We start from the raw sequence: 21,287 nt of genomic DNA on the forward strand, positions 1-21,287 counted from the left end.
ACTCAGCTAAGAGCAAAAACTTGTTACTAATTCAGATTTATGGCTATGGGGGTAAGACAGCGTATAAAGAATGCATGAGGATGACAAATTGCTAGATGCAAGAGTAACCTATGTGATCTCAATGTCTTAGATTAGGGAACAGCTTGTGGGGATCGTTGTGACTTCAGGGAGTGAATACACAGGCATTTTATCCATTTACTGCCAATGATGGAAGGGCCGTCAGAGTGGCCAAATGGAAAAACTGATGTTCGAAATTAGCGCCTGTGTCATCCTGGGCCAGTATCACCACTGTGGTCAAGATTTCAATTCCAGTCAAGCATTTCCTCATGTTCTACACAGGGTGACTCTGACAGCAGTCTAGGCTTCCTCTAGGGTATCCAGGTTCCTCCTACAACAAATTGTAAATCATCCAATATATTGCCAATAGGGCTAATAATGTCCTACTTGACACGAATTGTTTACTTTTTTCAGAATTTGAAACTTCTAACTTTGTTCACTCAATTTCGACACATATTTCTATGTCAGGGTTTTTCAAGGCCCAGGAGGGAATACTGTAGCACAAATAGAGTATCCCACAGACGACAATTCTAAACTTTTTCTGGTTTGGATTTTGACCATTTCAATAGTTACCATAAAACCCTCATAATTTGTAACTAAAACACAACTCTGCGGGTCTCTCTCACAACCTGCCGCCACAGCCAATCCGACGTAATTTCATTTTACCTCAGCTCCAGGTTTGTCGCTGTCACGATACCTCAGAGAGGGCAAAATCTGGCACTTCATCTAGAGGGGTAATGAACTTATCCCGAACTAACAAAGCTTGATTGACTAAGGGAAAGCGGTAAAGGAACCATTACACACCAATTAACCATGTAAACATTAATAACCTTTAGAACGGCTCGAAATCGCAAGCATAACGTTATCACATCGGCACACTTTTTCTGTAGGATCTTGAATATCACGGGGTATGGGAGAAATCTTGGTGTAATGTAATAATATGAAGATCGGGTGAAGTGCATCTCAGACTTACGACTTACTTTTCTTATTATCATGCTGGCGTAGCGGAGGCAAGCAATCATCGAGATAATGTAATTTGCGACGCATTTCATCAAACGAGAAACAAAAGTACGTACATTTATATTGACGATAAACAGCCATGTTGACTTGTATAAGGATGAAATGTACCTTGTAGTCTGTTTCACTCTTGCTGGCATCAAGAATTCATAAAATTGTATCAGACCTTGTAGAGGAAACATGGTTCAAGAAGGGTTGGAACGGCCTCAATAAAGGAATGATTTTTCTTGGGAATGGCGTAACGGATGCAAAATGTAGCGAGAAAATTTCATAAGCGATTACAGGATATGTGTCTGAGTAGTGAAAAGCCTTTCCAGGGGGCATCTCAAGTAAGGCCAGGTAAACATTTGAAATTGTTTCTCGGCAACTGCGACTTCCATGTTGAAAATGAAATGGTTGTGAACTTGTGAGCAAGCTAGGCAGGGGGGGGGGGGAACTTAACCTGTGATTGGTTGAATGTGAATTAAAATCAAACCTCTCAATGATAAGCAACACAAACCAATCAATGGGAAACAATTGACCTAGCAGTAGACTACTACTGTTGAGAGGAAATTGGAGCCAATTTGGGGAAGCAATTACTACAGATGAGTGTAGCAATCACTGGAAAAATAACACAGATCTGTTACACACTGATTATTGGGCGGTTATAGAAATCGGGTGACCTGTATTGTAATCATGAGGTGCGAGATACTTCGCCTCCTGACATTGTCGGTATACATGGCTGTGACCTGAGCTGCGGGCAATCGACAAGTTATGCTATGCACGAATTATGCTGGGATTTGCATAAAAGACGTATCTACTAGGCCTGATTCAGCGATTTTCTGCTGCATTTCCCGCTAAGATTAGATGAGATAGTTGAAGCACTGAAGCTTGAAACATTGAATGGATGCATACAGCAGTTGGTGTTGCTACCTTGGTAAACTCTACCTCAACAAACACTTTTAAAAAACATCGATATTTGAAATTACGCCATAGAAATTGCAATTATAATTTCCAAACTACGTTATCTAATATCGATATGCTACCGAGCGTAAAGCTTCAATGGTGGTTTATTATTGCATTTTCATAAACATTGCCGACACAATAATACCACACCCGTCTACACAATCAAGTCACCTGGTTATTTCATGTTGGATTCATTAATGTCTTTATTTAGTCAAATTTGTGCAAGAAATCTGCCAAGTTGCTTGAGGACTTAAAACACTGACAAACCAAACATTTCATGTCATTCCAGATAACGGACACGTGACATCCCCTATTGCCATGCTCAGTCATGTCCGAACAAGAATACGATATCTGGACAAGGAAATGGAAAACCAATAGAAAGTAACTTTTACTGTATCAGTATCGGCTCGCTCAGTCGACAAAGTAAACTTTATCTATTCTTATTGAGTTCCATCTTACGGGATCCGACTGAGAAGCTTGAGTACCTGAGAAGCTTACATAGGAATTTTACGGCCTTCTTTTTCTGCTGTTAAACTAAAGTACATTGCAGTTACTGAATTTCTGCAGAAAGGGCTATGTTTGATAATTGCATCGCTTCAGTTATATGTAACGAAACCCTCTGAAAACGTACATTTATTTGGTGGGTGTCGAGAGGGATGTTTGTTTCTCTGACCAATTAGCCTAAACCAGACAATGATGAATTAGAAAAAAATTGTGTTTTTGTGAACTTACTCTTACACAATCTCATGGTCTATATGAGCAGCTGGAGTCACTTACCTGCAACAGATAGAAACAATAGAAAAACATGAGATCATGATGTAATCAATGCGCAGGCAGAACAAGGGACAAATTCATATGGTAAACTGTGACATGTTCACGAAGCTAACAATTGACAAATTGGTTCATTTTCAGACTAAATTCCGTGACACAGGATTTTCAGAGAGCGCGGTCCAAGGGAAAATCTGCTCAGTCTAGAAATGGTTAACAGCACAGGGATTTCAGGGGAATAGGAAACCGTAGAACAGAAACGGCCATTGTCATCATCATTAGTGTTATTAGGCTGGAAAGAGTCGATATCATAACGCTCTGCCAGGAAGACGGGTCAATACCGAAGATGATCACATTATTATCCTGTGTTTGTAATTAATGGGACAGAGCACTATGTCACTGTGGTGAGATTGTAAGGAAATTGAGAGGAACCTTGTGGGCTGGTGACCCTGGGGAACGGTGGTTTCATTGGATGGCAATGAAAGCCAGAGCTGGGCATCAAGGTCTATGGTTGACTGGGGAAGAGAGGAACTTTGCTAGGCTGGTCATCCTTGGGAACTGATGGTATCATTGGATGGCTGTGGAAGCCAGGGCTGGGCGTTGGGGGTTATGGTTGATTGGGCAAGAGAAGAACTTTGCAAGGCTGGTCATCCTTGGGAACTGATGGTATCATTGGATGGCTGTGGAAGCCAGGGCTGGGAGTAGGGGGTTATGGTTGATTGGGCAAGAGAAGAACCTTACTAGGCTGGTCATCCTTGGGAACTGATGGTATCATTGGATGGCTGTGGAAGCCAGGGCTGGGCGTCGGGGGTTATGGTTGATTGGGCAAGAGAAGAACTTTGCAAGGCTGGTCATCCTTGGGAACTGATGGTATCATTGGATGGCTGTGAAAGCCACGGCTGGGCATCAAGGCTATGGTTGACTGGGGAAGAGAGGAACTTTCCAAGGCTGGTCATACTTGGGAACTGATGGTATCATTGGATGGCTGTGGAAGCCACGGCTGGGCGTCGGGGGTTATGGTTGATTGGGCAAGAGAAGAACCTTACTGGGCTGGTCACCCTTGGGAACCGTTGGTATCATTGGATGGCTGCATAGAAGCCAGGACTGGGCATCAGGGGCCAGCAAGATGGTAATCTGTCAGGAAGCAGTTTAAGAAATCAACATTAAGTTTATTACTTGATCACAACTCATCTTACCAAAATAAATCCAAGCCCCACATTTATAACAAATGGGGACTTTGCGATCTCGATCTCGGAGCCTTGTGTGTGAAGATGAACTCCATTAGCGATATCATGTTCCAGTGGGATAGTAGCCAGTCACCTGTCTGGACCTTATTAGCATTGATAATTGGTTACCAGTCGCTAAGAACTATGCATGCTATATTTGAAAGCAACAATTAGTCGCTGTTCCTCCCATAATGCATTCGGGAAGCTGGTTCAGGTGTTTGGTTGACGTGAAGGAAGCATTACCTCCTTCACGGCATGGCGTGATTGACCGAGTTAGATGTTGGATAATCGTGCTTAAATTCTTGTTGTGTCAGGGTACCAACATGATGAATCGTTACCAGTTCAAACTTTTTTTGATCTATATTTCAATTTTTTAGATTCAGGCATTATTTCTTTCAATACACTTAGTTATGTTGTTCTTTCATTTGTAAATTTTGGACATGTTCCCTCCAATCAGACAAAAATGTGGCAATATGATTTTCATGATACTAGGATCTGTTTTGAATGAACTTAGTGCAACAGGGGTCATCACCAGACACATAAATGTAATGTTACATTACATTATCATTTTGGACATGACAGGCGCACGACACAATATTCATAATTGCATCACACCATGGAACGTACAAATGCACGCAATTATGTCATTAAGAGTGATGTAACGTATGCATTTAATGGTTCTGATGACTACATTGTCCCATTATACTGATGATGTAATGACTGAAGAAGGATGACACATGAAGGACAAAGACATTGTCTTTTTTATCAAAAGAATAATGGTTTATTTTTTGTACTAGAATGACTCCCAGAGAATATAATAATGGTGGCTGACTTTTTGTGTAGAGGGTGGAGACGGGTAGAATGTTTTGCATTGACATTCTGATGCATCCTGGCCAGTGTGCATCAACTTGGCCACATTTTCATTCAGCTTTTAATCAGATTATGATGCAAGTTTTACTGTTCCAACATTCTAAATGTCATACCGAAAAGCCATAAAGTCAATAAAAGAGATATTCTACCACATTAGGTACACAAAATGCACCATCCCGAAATGACACTGTACCATCACTACGGGCTCTAAAACAACATACACAATATTGATACAAACTCTGCGATAGAAACTTCCTGAGCACTGAATCATTCTGCCATTAACTCGTGGAATAATCCCGACCCCATTTATTCAACACAGAAACATATTGTACCTTTATTAATTATCGGCCTACCATTCGAATGTAAACGCATTAGCCAAATGTGAAGAGAATAGAATGATTCATATAGGCATTAGAGCGTGGATTCTGCGCAGAATTGCCGCTTTCGTGATGGCTCATATTAACCCTTTTGATGATGGGAGCTTGGGAACACATTCAAATACCGTGTATTGAATGTCACAACAATTTTCATGAAAGTTGTGCAACAATAATTTGAAGTTTGGGCGATTGTCAAGGTCGTAACTTCAGCCGACTGCATAATGTAGGAAAAATACCTTCCCTTGGCTTCCATTTTTCATGTTGCAAAAACACAACACCATAATTCTGTACAACTCCGAGGGAGGCTTGAGGTCCAGGCAGATGGCAAAAGCAGTAACTGCAGCCAACTGCATAATGTAAGATGAAGAGTACTCCAGTTTGGCAGTCAGGTGCTGAAGAGATCGGCAACCTTATTTGATATGCATGGATATTGTGGCAATTGTGATCTCGAGGACAATATCAACAGATGGGTGAATTGACTTGGTCGGCGGCCGCAGTGTTCTGTTGCAGGGGACTGTCTCAGAGTTGCTGGGGTTCTGCTGCAGTTTGACACGACAATATCAACACAGTAGGGTTTGCCACTCTTCTTCTTCTTATATGTGCAATGCTAAAGGTCTGATTCCCAAACAGTGGTTTTGACAGTGACTTTCACAGGCTTGGTAGTCAAGTTACCATAGCAGGGCCAATAATTTTAATTGAAATTAATCCAATGCCTAAGAAAGTCACTTGTTTTTCTCTCTCGCTGCTGTAGTTAAATCTGCTGAAGCCATGTGGTTCAGCAGCCCTTCACATTTACCATCTTTTTATGTAAGAGGCGCAGGCAAAATCTTTCATCTCTCTTGGATATGATCTTGGGAGGACCATCCTCAGAAAGGATTTGTTGTAAAGGTCAAAGTACTTTTCACAACTTGTAAAGAATGGAGTAACCTAGAAGACATACAAATCCTTGCACTTTTAAACAGAAAAAAAACGTTATTTAATTTGCCAAAGTTTCCGTGTCTCTTTTTCTCAGACTACATTATTCTGACACCCGATGGGCAAATACAAGCAAAATAACGCTTTTTTCTGTGCTTTGCAAAAGGTTCATCCTCAACAAGCTTGGCAAACATTTGGTCCATCATTTTAAAGTAATACAACTTTTCAAGAAAGTTGCAACCCATCACGTCTTTCCGAAAGCCGCCTCGAGCGGGCAACTCACTTCTTGTCACCAAGTTGGACGACAATTCATGCAACCGGGCTAATTGCTAGGTTACCATAGAAACAATATGCTTCACTCCTTTCCGCTCGCTAGGCTTTGTCCAGAAGTTTTAGCGCCCATTGTAACAAAGTTATCAGAGGGCGTGTAAGGAAAACACCTTGGGCCTAGATTTCGTTTACAAGCAGAACAAAAGATTTTTACTTCACAACTTTGGAATATAGATACAGGGCCTATTCAGAAAATACCACAGAAAGCCTGGCTTCTCATTTGGAATGAAGACAGAAAGTTTCCAGAAGTTTGTAATGAATAGGATCAGATATGGGGGCGTTTGTCTAGAAGAGAATGGAGGAAATGGATTGAGCAAATGGATGTTTCAGGCAAGCCTCGCTTTTGAAAGGAACTCATTTTCTTTATCATCTGGCAAACTGGTTAACATGTTAGTGAATGTTTTAGTGAGACTAAGAGCCACTAACTTCGTTTCTCCTAACTTGGCCCTTTAAGTTATGCCTGACAAAGAATTTCGAAGAAAACACTTCGATTAGGTCAAACTGGACTCCTTAAAACATTAGCTGTGGACATCATTGCTGTTTTCAAAGCACAGGACAATTCACAGCGGAGTCATACCACCACGTAATGAAAACTGCTCCTGTGCTACCTATTTCATCTAAATAAAGAATTTACAATTCATTTTTATACAATTTTTAGCTGCACCAAGACAAATCAGATCTCACACACGTTACAGATAAGCTCGGACAAAACAAGACGGACAAACGTCTTAACTGTAGCCAAGCAGACGGCACCTAGACTGCTGCCACTTGACCAAGAATAATCGTGGAATAATCGTAATGCGGGCCATGTTCCGATGGCTGGCTGATTTATTTAAAGTGATATATTCTCCCGAGTCTCAGGTGATGAAAGCAATGTAATCTGGCAATAATAGAACCTAATCATCATTGATTTCACTTTGGCACTTCATGAGCTACACAGGTTATCCTTATTACAACCTGGTAAGTTGTGATCGTCTGGACCATTAAAGGAACTAAAGTCACAATATGGAGCCTTAAAGGGACCATACGCCTGTCACCATCTGCAGCCTTAAAGGGACTATAAGCCCGCCTCTGTCTGTACCCTTAAAGCGACTATAGTCAGATAAGTCAACTGGATTAGAGTCATGAACACCAGAAATGTTGAAAAACTTTGGTTAATCCGCGGAGATAACTGGAAGTGTGATGCTATTACAATTAACTTGACTCCACCAAGGTAATGAAACAGTTGGTGCAGCTAATAAGTATCTGGTAGAGTGACAATTAAGGTTCATCATTGTATTTAGTCATCTGGCGTTAAATTGAGCCGCTGGATTTGGTTATCGCATATTTCTGACCAGAACGAGGCGAGAATACTTGATGGCTCCATCTCCGGCGATGACAATTGGTGTTAATACTAATAAAGATTCATTAGTTACTGACAATGTGTATAGATTAGCCGCGGAAATATATCAATAATGACTTAGCGCGTTTGGCGAGTGGTTTCTGAAACTGTTAGGTCTCATTACCATGGCAATCACGACGCTGCCATACACCGCGAGACCCCATTACGTTCATTGCAAAAATGTCAAATTTGGATTTCACACCCCTTGGTCGTTGGCCTCTCATTCTTGACATGATTTGTTTACAGACAATCGTTCTTCATTAACACACATTATGGAGTCTATGACATGCTTGTCATAAGAGCTCAAAGGTGTAGCTACCGACTTGCTTGTAAATGCCCCGAGGGAAAGTTCTTGAAGTTTTACCACATTGTGAGCATTTATGAACATTGAAAAACATTACAATAAAGCGGCTGACGATTTTGATGAAGAAGTACATGTGCATATTGCTGTCATTTTCAGAAACAAGGGCATTGGCTACAGACAGGAACCTCTGCCAGCTGGGCACTTCTGCTGCTTTATGATTACGATAGGCAGCACCCCCTCGCGACAATCCTGCGAAAAAGCAAAGAAAGTTGGGCTTTTCAATATTAGACACTGCAGCGTGTAAGTCGGCAGGAGTCTGTGGAGCGACCAACCTAACCTCCATACCCAGCAACACCTCCACTTGTGAGAACTCTGTGGTGGAGGGTTGCATAGAGGTTACAGGGCCAGGAGAATCATTTGTGACCAATGACAGCATGTATACTTGATAGCAGCAACATCTACTTTACCCTACTTCACGTTTTCCACATTTTATTTAGTTAATAGTCTACATGCATATGGCCTACACATCGGTGATGACGATATGGGTACTATAATTAGAGACACCAATGAGAAAGCATAACTGGGTAACGTGAAACCAGACGGGTACTTGGCAGCTCTATTTTCGTAATCCCCAGCCAACAATTATAAAGCCAAATATGATATGTTTTCATTTGCATTTGATCCTCTAAGAACTCTGACAATAACGTTGAATAACAAAGTCATAAATAGAGAAAAATTAGCTGGTATGTTTAAGGATAGCATTCTAAATGGTTTCGTTATAGTCTTCATAACACTCTCTGTCGCTGAGAAATATAAAGTTCGAGACAATTTGCACCTGGCATACAGTTTAGGAGCATCATTACCTGACGAGACCAGGACTAGATGAAAACCTGAAGTCCTCGAAATTTCACCAATCCTATTTGTCACTAAAACCAAAATATCTCCGATTCTAAAGACATCTTTATATATGACGTATGTTTATTTCATCAAATAAAGACAAGTCGAGATGATACGGTCAATATGAAAGACCAAGAGACCAATTATCTGATAATTTTCTTCCTGAAAGGTTGCCTTTTATTGTCTTGAAGAGGAAGACTGGAAATCGATGGCCAACCTAGTTCCTTGAAGTGATCACGAATATAGCATCTTATAACAATGAGTCATCCATGGCAAGTGGACGCAACTCGACATCACTTTCACCAGCATATCTTGGATAACTTCTTTGACCACTGAAAGTCCAACTTGATCCAAGTCTGCTAAAAGTGTCAGTCAGCTTTAAGGATTCAACCTGGAACATGTTGATAGTCGATTCCTTTTTCTCAGAAGCCATCTGGACATAAAAAAAATCAAACATACAACGTTATAGTGCATCATATCATATCAGATTTCCGATGACTTTTGCATATTCCGTTCCCCGGGAATCGAGGAAGCTAAGCTCCAATTAGCATAATCTCTGTATCTTTTGTCTGTTTTCATAATGCTTTAGAATCAAATAAAACGATGAAATGCGAAAGCTTTGACAATATTGCCTTTGAAGCTGAGGATACTGTAACCACTAAATTTCCGTCACAGTTTTCTTTGACAGATTTTGCAAATAGCTGTGTTTCGCAAAACAAAAATCCCGAAAAGTGATCTTTTGTATTTGATAAATGGAAAGAAATTTGTAATCTGCTAAAAACGTTTAGGTTAAGGTTCCAGTATTTCCGGGATAATTAGGCGGCTTATAGGAGATGTTCCAAAGCAAATATAACGTTTATCACCAACCATGCACAGAAGATCAAAAAACATATTTCATTTCCTCTAAAATATTAGTCATTGAAAAATTTCTCATCTTATGCTGTCACAATGAAAATTCTATTTCTGACTTAGATTAATTGCTTCCTCAATAATAAGCTTAATTGAAAATTGCATTTCCAACTTACCCCACCAACTTTTGTTCAATTCTTGTCTATTGTGTTGATGCGTACTTTCATCTTGCGACCCGCAAAAGTTATAGACTGATGCATTGCTTTCTGTAGTTTCGAGTCAAATTAATGATGCAGGTTAGTCTTTTCTCGATGAATTGAGGAGATAAACTCTGAAGTCCCTACAAAAAGAGACTTCCAAATAACCAGCTCAACAAACTTTAGTCACCTAAGTTGTGCAAACCTCCTTTCTTGAATGGTTAACCACATCTGCGATGAAATAGCACCGGTACATAAAAATAATGACATCAAGAACAAAAGAGATTTGCAGTATTGTTTTTCATTTCACAAGATGTAAATCCAAACTATGGGCGTCGTTGTTCCCTATTCGAAGTCTGACTTTTTCCTTTTTTTCTTTTTCTATCTTGTCATTCTTTCCGTAACTAATTAAGCTAATGAAATCTTGAAATCAATTGAATCAGCGGTTCCCTTCCGTGCACTATGTTCATTATAAGAGACAACCCCTTATGAAGACAGCACCGATTCAATGACTGGGAAAAAACAACAGAACGAACAAAAACAGGGCAAATGATTTGATCACTTCTTGGTCTAATCCAGTGAGACGTTATATGATATGAGTCCTTATCAAATGCAAAAACAGTATCAATGTTTACATCATACCTTCACCTTTTTGTAACCACGCTATGAAAAAACATCATGTTTGTATCAGACCCGTTTTCTTTGCAAATGATCAACCCCAGCCATTCACAAATGATAACCGCTTCATATTACGAATTCACAACCAAAGATAATAACATCATCATCATGTCTTTGATAGTAATAACATTGTCAAGCCCAACTAAATGCACCCAGCCTTTCATTCTGTCTCAAGCAGATAATTCTTATATGTCATTTATACCAGTCAGGAAGAGCTGGTGATAAAAATAGTCAATGTGAACCGTGACAGGAACTTACATTAGCGGAGTAGAGTCGATGTCAACATGGAAATGTCAAAATCTCGAGAACATAAAAGCACAGTCTTCACACATAACTCAGAAGCAGTTATGGCCGACTTAGCATGAAACGGGTTCCCCTTTGGTAGATTACAGGCTCCACAACAACATGGGGGCACAGCAGATGGAAGCATTTGTTGCGGGGCGTGATTAGAGGACACCGAATTTCTCAGTCACATCTAAGAGAATGGTGACATAAAGCACCCCCAATGTCAACACCTGATAGTAATGGATTCGTTTCCAGCAGGTTAAACATCGCTTTCTTGGGATTCAGCACATGAACAACTTTGCCCATGTAATGTCAACTTGGCTTGCTTTTACATGCTCATAGTATTACCATTGGAACCAACAAATGAATATATCAATTCTCCTCAACATATTATTATTTAATGGGCAATTATAGTTCTCTGGACTTGTACTACCAAATAGTTTTCAGTTAAATTAGGTTAAAATGGTTGCAATGTAACTGAATCTAGCCTACTAATGACTTGGCCATTAGAGTTGGATGAAGGATTACATCTCCAAGAATGAAATCTAAAGTGGACTCACAACACATGGTGAATTATAGATGAACGAAGGAACTTGATATAAAACAGCAACCTCAACCAAATAATGGCTTTTTATCATTCCGCCAATGAGGAAGTTTTGGAAGGTCGTCCAACAGAAATTCAACCTTTGGTAGCTTCTCTGAAGGTGTCTGTGCCGTCACAATTCTGATAATATGAAACAATGATCCCTAATTGATCTAGAGTACAATTACAAGAGAATTCCTTTTAAATGAAATAACCTTGAGCAATCGCAAAACATCATAGTTGATATGACTCGATTAAATTGAAGAGTCATATAAAATAACATCTCTAGGCTGAGCGAAACGTTCTGTCTGAAAATGGACACAAATTGAATTTCTGTGAAATAAAACACCCACTTTGATGTGGGTCTTGAGCAATTTTCCTGATCAAATATTGATAGAATTTTAAGTTGAAATAAAAAGTGGCAGCCAACATCCCAAAGATATGCGGAAATAGGGCTACAGACATATTGGGTATATAAAGAACGGGTATAAGGAACAGTAGATATCCCAGGGGTATAGGCACTCTGGGTAACAGAATATTGAATATACAGGCAATTTCTATAGTAAAGTGATATGGCGGCGTCATCTTTACGAATCGTCATTCAGACTCGAAAGGGAGATGGATGTTGCAGCTTCTTTTGCCTTGGGTTATGTTTACCATGAGGATAATTCACACATATTGCAACAGACGAATCTCATTGTTAACATCCATCATCAATAAGGACAAACTATCGCCAAAGGGGCAGGCGACAGCTATTGTTAAAGCAAATCCAAAGCAGACCCTAAGGACATGCATTTGACTGCCACGCATATCTCAGTGGGCGAATACTCTCTCTTCTGAAAGTAAGAGATTTCAGGCATCCTAAAAACGTGACAGGCCTTTCTAACTTATTTCAAACGACGGCAACATAGATCCAAACAGGGCTCATCAGGAAAGCTACGCAAACCCACAAGGACTATATAGTTAGTCTTCATGTTGGCAACAATACAATGGTCAGAGTTGTTAGAAGACTCGTACAAAACTGCTACATTATTGGTAAAGACCACTGTAGAGAGCCTTCCCTCTTTCTTACTGAAGTACTTTGTCCAAGACACTGAGTCAATTATAGCCCACGCCAAAAACCACCAAATCTTCCCATCTCATTTTGCTTCAAAAAGAAAGTATCTAAAAATGTGGTTTTTGGCCATTGAATAAAATGTCCCTATCAACTGCATTCAGTTAGCAATAGAGAAATGTCCTTTATCACAAAAGAAAGCAAGAAAGTGCAACCTGAAATGAACCGGGAAATCTATCTTACCTCACAATAAACTCGTACTGTCAGCAGTCTCGTCCCTTAGCGAGTGACTCGTCATCCATCTCTTACGAGACACGGGTAAGATAACCTATGTTAATCTTACTGGTTGGTGCAGAACAATAACGAGAATTCTACCGGAGGGCATTATTGACATTAGCATTCAAATTCTTGGCCAAGACTGATCCTGTCGCAAAATGATAATGTTGCTGTGATCACAAACTTCTGAGGAAGTTTATCGATTTTGTGAAGTAGGAATTAACTATCTAAAGCGCTTTTAATCTTCTTCTCAATCATTGACTGCGAGAAGGATGGCTATTTGAGTATCAAAGATAAGGGTAATATCTGCCTGGTTGTTGCCTCAAATTGTTACCAGCTCACAAACCATATGGTTTCTGTAAGGTATGGTGCAGCAGTCTTAAATGTGAGCAGCCATTTTCCTGCCAAAATGACATCTTTTTTCTATTTTCTGGCAACATCCAAATAAATGTTCATTGCAGACATCACCCTCTCATGGCAATCTTTCAGCATTCATGGCACCAAGCAATTTTCAGATGTTCCAGCATTTGAGACGGGGCACGTCACCACTTTCGCCTTGAAGTTCCTATCCCTCAGCAAGTAATCAACCCTGTGTTCTGATTCAGGTCCCTACTCCATTAGGCTAAACATATGAGCATATCATATTAACGTATGGTTTCCAGATTAGAGCATACAGCCACCGTGTTCATTTCCACCTACAACGAAGGGGAGGGGGGAGTCAGGTTACCCATACATCAGACTAATTCTCAATCTTTAAGCATACGACAGTCTAGGCTGTCATTCTACACAATTCATTCGGGCTTAGTAAGGCGGCATATTTGTATGAATGAGAAGCAAACTTGGTCCAGTTACAATGAAATATTGCTAAATAAACAGAATCAGCATCATGTTGCAACCCTAATAAAACTTTCTGTGATGCCAACTAATGGGATGTCATTCAATATCCACCTGAACCACTTTTCTGATATACCGCAAAGTGTGACATCTTCACAAAGCTAAAAGTGAGCAAATTAGCTCATTTTCAATTAGTGGATGACTAAATATTGCGTTTGCAGGTGCAGTTTGATGGTTAAAGGCATTAGAGACTAAACTTCATGTTTTGCAGCTCAATTAATCAAAGTCATAACTGATATAAAGGAAGTACAATGTACATGTATTATTCAATTCTTTGACCCCTGCTCCGAAATTTCAAATTGATGTTTCAAAACAATCTTCTTGCTACCTGTATCAAACAGCACTGGCAGGGTTTGAGCCACCTCTATCTTTCGTTTTCCACAATATCGAAACGCGCAGCCAAGATGCTTACCTTCATTCCAAAACACCAAGGGCTATCTTCAGTCAGATTATGGCATTCCCTCACCTATAGTATTTGTAGGCAATACTGTCCTGAAAGCTTCTACGCAAGAATAAGTCTTTCGTTTCTGAAACTTGCTGTGATGTTATCTTCCTATTTTTGTTCCTGATCGCTTCCGACTCCTTACCTCCAAGAGAGTGCAAATCTGGCAGGTATAGGCCTGTGAAGTGTCAGATAGTAGAGTGCCAATTAGACGTACAGCTGTCCCTTTAGCCCAAATTATGGGAGTCCAGATCACCACAGGGGCCTCTTCTTTGAGTCCAAATTATGACCCCTGTGTCTGTTGAGTCCAATTTTATGACAGCTGTCTGTGGAGTCCAAGTTATAACAGCTACCTGCTATGTCGAGTGCAAATTATGACAGCTGTACCTGAATAATCCAATAGAGTGCAACTGATGACAGCTACCCACTTTTTCACTCTAATTTGATGCTGCCTCTTTAATCCAGGAAAGTGAAAGAATATTGATGCGTTGCTGCGGTGTCAAAAGTAGCTCGCTGTGAAGTTGAAAACAGGTCAATCCCTTCCAACATTGAACTGGATGAAGAACAAGTCCATCCAAAATCACGCACATTTCCAGTCAGCCAGTCAGACAAAGTGCAAGATCAACAAGTTTCCTGCAATACCTAAAATCACATGGATTTTTCCGTGAATTGCAATAAATGTAAAACGTTCAGGAAATGATTGATAGATTTACTGCGCAGTCAGTCCTGGATAAATATACAATGCGTTACCAGAGTAATATCTCACTGGGCTTGAAATGAGCTAAGTACATTCCAAACTACATTCTCTACAAAACCACCGAGCAATTTCTAGTAAGTTGCCTCCATTGTGATATTGGGAATATAAGAGGTCAGACTAATTGAGATTAGTCAATTACGAGTTGGGCAATTAACCTAATGCATTGCGATATGATGGAAGCAACAGATTCAACACTGGCAGGAAAAGTGCCAGTAGTAGATTTAGAGTCATCACTAGCGTGAACGCCAGGCTCCGGTCGTGGGTTTGAAACTTGGAAGGATCACCGCTGTTTCTTTTCAGTGTCCTTGAGCAAGGCACGTAAGTCATAACGGAACTTGCTTCTCTCAGGAGTGAATGCTGGTACCTATGGCTGGCAGCGATAGCCATAAATTCTGAGTCCTATAGCTGAGAGAAAATCAGGCAAATGCTATCAAAGAAAGAGGGATGACCTAAAACATAGTCACAATTCGGTTCAATGCTTGTAGGTCCCAATCTGAAAATATGGACCAATATTACCTTAGACTAAAACAACACATTTTCTTACGTTACCTTTGAAGTTTGAACCATTAGATATTTAAGTATCTAATATAATGTCAGAATTCACCATATATTGGACTGCCTACTTAGCCATCCATTAAACAGCAGTAAGAAGCTTTAAACAAGGATAGCATTAGCAAGCTGGAATCGGTTATGATAGGGAACTCGAGATATGGTTAACCCATTTTCCACCAAAGATTGTTTCGTTGAGGCAGCTATACCAAATCATTCGTTGTGTTGGAAATTCCTCAGCAATTGCATTATTCTTTTCTGCTGCTATGGACTTCAAAATACTAAAGAAGGTGTGGCTCTGACAGGTGATTTGGTTTCTTCACTTCAGAAGTCATGAGCGCACGGACATAAGCTGTCAGAAATGTTTGGGAATTTTGGGGAAGGCTGAGTTAAAACTGACTACATCAAAACCTTGCCTATGGAGAGTGCATATGTTGTATGCCATTCTACAGGCTGACACAGGTATGATGCATCTCTCTCTTCCACTCAAGAGTAAAGTCACTTGCCCACCATCTCAAGTTGGATCTGTCCCCAAAATCCCTTACACCAACTCTTTCAGCTGTCAACCTGCACCCTTGAGAGCAGATTATTATCAGGTAAAACACTTAAATCTTTAACAATAATTAACCATAAATTGGCTTTCATTACATTTTTACACAGCTGCCTTTGACAAATAGGACTGAAACTCCCATCAGGCAAAGATCGCTTGTTTTGAGTTGAGATGAAAAAGATGCCATCAAACATGCCACTTTGTTAAAATGCCTGCTGGGCTGCTTGCAAAGACAAGGGCAAACTCAATTAACTTGGTTAAGTTTGATCTAAGCAGAATTACACAAGTTGGGAATATTTAGTGAGGGTATAATAAATTGAATCGCACTTCTCAAAGAACTGTAGCTTTTCTGTATAGCACTGCAGCAGAAGGATCCATGAACTACATGCGCTGTGCGGAATTTTTTAACACACCAAGGAAGCACAAGTGCATTCTTTTCATTCAATAGCAGAAGAGCAGTAATCTGTCTCATCATTGGCTCTTTAGACACTATTTGGGCTCTTTCAAAAGGTGACTGGACCAAATAAAGTCATTGTTTCCGTGGGTCTTATTGTGATGTCTATCTCGTCGTCCTAAAAAGACCTTTCCTGCTCACAACCGCACAATGAACATGTGAGAGTAAGGGTGGGTCAGTAAAATAACAAGCAAAAATATGGACAACACCTTTATTGAGGTCATTCTGGATATTTCCACAGCTTCGGAAGTTAGGTAGTAGACACTCTTGAGACAAATTGCGAAATGGCCCACATCCGCTATTGACTTATTAACCATAGCACGAGACGTTTTTCAACATAGCACTCTTGCGCTGGTCATAATTAGACCAAATTATACATATAAGGATTTCTCAATGTTAATTATCTATTATTATCAGGCAAATGGGTCTTTTATAACCAACTCATTCAGAGGAAATGTATTACTGGGAGTGAAAAAAAGAAATAGGTTACCTAACACAATCAATGGAACTTTTGATGATTTCGACCACCAGTAATGTGAACAATATTGAATTTCCTGATAACTGTTGACATGATGCTAACAGAAACCTTGGGTGAATATTGACATTGCTAACTGTAGGCTAATGAAAGCAGCCTATCAAAGGTGAAACTGCTATTACAGGTGAAAAATGTAAATGGAGGTGGAACCTTTGACAGCTGAATGCCATGGGCTAGTTAACCAAAGATGAAAGGCACAAAATGACAAATATTGCTGTTAGAAATGTTTGAGGGAAAAAGGCGGATAATGGACACATAGCATGACCAATTCACCACTGAGATTGGTGAAATAACGTGGACATCCACAAAAAAATTGATCACCCACATAGATTCAGATAACCAAATTTCGATTCCCCAAGCAAATGCTTTCCAAGTTTTCTAACAGGTTTCACTTGTTGCCCACTTTTAACACCTAAAATTGTACAAATCTGAATTCGAACCGAATTAAAATACTGGATAAACAGAAGGTAATAAGGATGCCGATCACCCTAACGAACAAGAGAAAACAAACACTAAAGATAAACCTTAAAACAATATTTCCCCACCAGGACTCAAATCGAATTAAAACTTTAAATTCCACTAACACACCAGAGGTTAGGTTGCTGATTACAAATGCAGGAACAATAATGTACTTTTGAAAGATCAAGCCAGGGATGGCTTAACATTTTGTTATAAACTTGCGGGAGATTGGTTTTCACAGTGGCAGAATCTTTAAAGGTTTAGCTGCATGCCCACGAGAGAGTTACGTAGTTGAGACTCATGAAGATCGTCAGAAAGAAATACAGAAGACCAATACTGCACAGGTTGATGAGGTACAAAAACAACGCCCAATATTATCGGGACACCCCTACATTGGCATTTGGCTCGATCTGAGTGCACCTTGTACAAGTGAGATAAAGAAGAAAACATACTTGTATCCTTGGGCATAGCAGCTGTCACCAATAAATCCGTTAAAAGTATTCCCTCCATAGGTTTTGAGGAGAAAAATGGGCTTTAACATGCTTCAGAAAAGCAATATCATAATTACCTGCTTTGCTTCAAATCATTATCAACTGCGTAAATAAAAAGAAACTCTTTAATCATCAAAATCGTCTTTGTAATGAAGAACTCAAAGCGTCACTAGCAAAAGCTTGTCCCATGAAAAAAAGTCCAAGCGTTAAAGTTCTGCTATTGGCATGCTTGGTGAAAAAACGCTGTGAACAACTTCTCACAACTTTTTTCCAAGTGGCAAAACTTGATAAGCCTGGAACAGTATATCTCTTACCTGACTATCTTTTAATTTCTGTTTCTTTAGATGCAGTCTATGTAGAGGAGTTGATACTGAACTGGAGGTATTGGTTGTCTCACCAAACACTGAGAGAGTGGAGCTAAGAGATAGACCAAAATCGAGGTGGCAGCTGAGACTTTGGTCAAAATGACACCTCCACTTGGCAGTGTTTGGAAGGACAACCAATCCAGTTCTAAAACACATAAAACTCGATATATATCTATATTTTATCATAACGTAATCAACTGATAATCCGCTTTGGATACATTTTATACCAACCCAAGAGGTTACGTTTTCTAGGATCTTATTTTGAAATGTAAAATAGTGGTTACATGGTATCCCTGTGCCGGGGACACCATCGTCCAATGAATAGCCAGTGAATATCGACAATCGCAGAACAGCTTTCGTGACCCCTCTTTGACTTCGATGATAGCTCTGTCTTCATATTACTCACAATATACCAATAACTATACTATCGAGGGACATGCTTCGTTTTCGTATCGGAAAAGCGCACATTTCAGGCTTGCGTACGATGAAAAAAGACCAGACTACAACAATATCAGGAAACATGGATACGGCTCTATTCTTTCATATGAAGCTTGCTCGGATAAGTTGGACAGAAACATGTCACCACGAGATTAAAACAAGACGGGTTGAGAGTGGAGGATGTTATTTAAAGAAAGGATTCAGAAAATCGCCACTACTTGGAGAGAAAAACCTACTTGAATAACCCAGACAATGGAGGAGAACATGATAATCAGTATACAAATACATGCACTTTAAAACTCAAACAAAACGCTTTCAATTCAGGAAGTTAATGAAATACAGAATCTTCAATTAACCAAATGGAGGAACCTTGGACTGTCATTTGATCAAAGAGGAGAAGTTTCTTAATAATGCCAGAATCAGTCCACATACTTCTAGCACTAAAAATTATCACTTCATGGTTGATAGCCAGGTTTGATACAAGCTATCATTGAGGACGGAAAAAGAAAGCAAGAAGAAATAATTAAAGAAATAATACCTCAAAAAATAGATAAAAGTTTAAATACATCTACCACAAGAACCATGGATCAAACTAAAACTAAAATTGGGTATGAGAAGAAACCTAAAGTTATACTTGAAAAGTTAAACTAAGTAACGTAACTCTTTCTCTTGCCCACCTTTACAGCAATGGTCTTAGCTTTTTCATTTCACTATAATATCTTGACCACGGCAGGATCCCCTGTACAAAGAAAAGGAATCATTGATACAAATTTGCTAAAATAACTTTTACACTATTGATCAGAAGTAAAACAGTCACCCTTTTTGTGAAACTTTGAAGATTTGTTGATTCTTTTGGTGGTGGTTGAGGCCTGATATGGAAGGATATTCACAATAAAAGCCACCGTTACAAAACCATCTCACTATGATGACGCTGTGTTTGCAGTCCTCACATGACGACAGACTCACACAATGCGTTCTGTTATTAGACAAATGTTAGGTGGCCCAAAGAGGGTAGGGGCTGTTGTAGAATGAAACATTTTTAGAATATGTCACAGCAAAGTGGTTAAAGGGGACCCAGATGATGGTGTTGTCAGTAATGGGACCTAAATAGTTAGTTTCATAAACAAGTTGCGAAATATAACATTGACTTCTTATCAAGAACGAACTCATAATTCTTGCCTGAAGGTGAAGTTAAGCTGTACTTAAAAGGAGGAACATCAATTGTATGGCTGCTGGCATGAGAAAAGGCCCCATAAGGCAACCATGTGTCATTCATTAGCTTTCAGGTTCTTGCATCTCTAAAGGTCAATGGATCACAAATTGTCTTAATAGGTTTGCTGTGGCTTCATCTCAGACCAACCTCAGAACTTTATTGTCATCATTCCACGCACGGAAGTTCTTGGGGTACAAACCAGGAGGAAGAGGACAACATCCTTGTCAGGTCATCTGCCAAGCTCACAAACAATACTTCGAAACATCTCAACACGACACTTCAAATGGTTAAGACAAGATGAGGCCCAAGGGCCTGGCGCTCAGCTGAAATACATGGGTCAATGTACACAACATAGAAAGTAGTCTCTTTCAACCTCGATTCAAAAAAGTTTAAGAAACACCGAATTTGTCTAAAATTGTTTGTTTGCATGGCTAAAGATAGAGAGGAAATACCCCAACTTTGATCAATTCAAGGCACTTGCATATTCAAGTGTTTGTTTTTCTTGTACACACACAACAATTTATAGAGTATTCAGGTCCCCAGCTAAGGACGGGATGGACCAGTTGAGAAAAAGTCTTTTGAATCATCAACGACAACGTTTAGCAAACATGACCCATGAACACGACACTCGGCAAAAATCCCTACGATCAAAGCGAACGTTAGCACCCGGCAGCGAGGACAGCACGTCATCTGCTTGCATCCTCCGATGACAAGCGATAGATTTTTTCAGCATTTTTGTCTCCTCATGACCATCATCAAGTGACATCAACATGAAGCATTGGGGGGAATAAGCCTTCATGTGTTTCCGAAATGTTGCCAGTTCACACTTGCCATGGGTTCTTTACAGGAAAATGGCACATGTGGAAATATGTAGCGTTGGCATGATATTATGGCTGCTCTCGGGTTGTCGACAGGTTTTTTGAAAAAAATTTCTTGATGCCATGGAAGACAGTGTAAATCTGAGTACTGAACCAAGATTTGGGGTGAAAACATCAAAGTCTAGTTGATTGAGAGGGAATATCGTTTTCGTGATATTTGAAGAATTACCGCCAAACCAGCATTATCTATCAGATTATGTACCTATCATCAATATCCCACATTTTCAGCGTTATATCACGCACAGTTTGCGGA

The 21,287-nt window shown here is 39.8% G+C and overlaps 1 protein-coding gene across 11 annotated transcripts in view; it reads right to left on the minus strand.

Moving 5' to 3' along the window:
• Positions 1-21,287, minus strand: part of LOC135486179 (polypyrimidine tract-binding protein 3-like) — a 165,256-nt gene that overhangs the window by 86,628 nt on the left and 57,341 nt on the right. For 2 of the 11 annotated variants that reach the window (XM_064768811.1, XM_064768806.1), the window contains exon 1: positions 14,316-15,014. The exons of 8 other annotated variants lie outside the window; for them this stretch is intronic. In XM_064768811.1, coding sequence (XP_064624881.1) covers positions 14,316-14,321 — 6 coding nt within the window. In that variant the 5' untranslated portion in view covers positions 14,322-15,014. Of the gene's footprint in view, positions 1-14,315; positions 15,018-21,287 lie in introns of those variants that run through there. One more of the 11 variants, XM_064768792.1, reaches the window with a different exon arrangement.

The sequence above is a fragment of the Lineus longissimus genome, chromosome 4 (assembly GCF_910592395.1).
Source record: "Lineus longissimus chromosome 4, tnLinLong1.2, whole genome shotgun sequence".
Lineage (NCBI taxonomy): Eukaryota > Metazoa > Nemertea > Pilidiophora > Heteronemertea > Lineidae > Lineus > Lineus longissimus.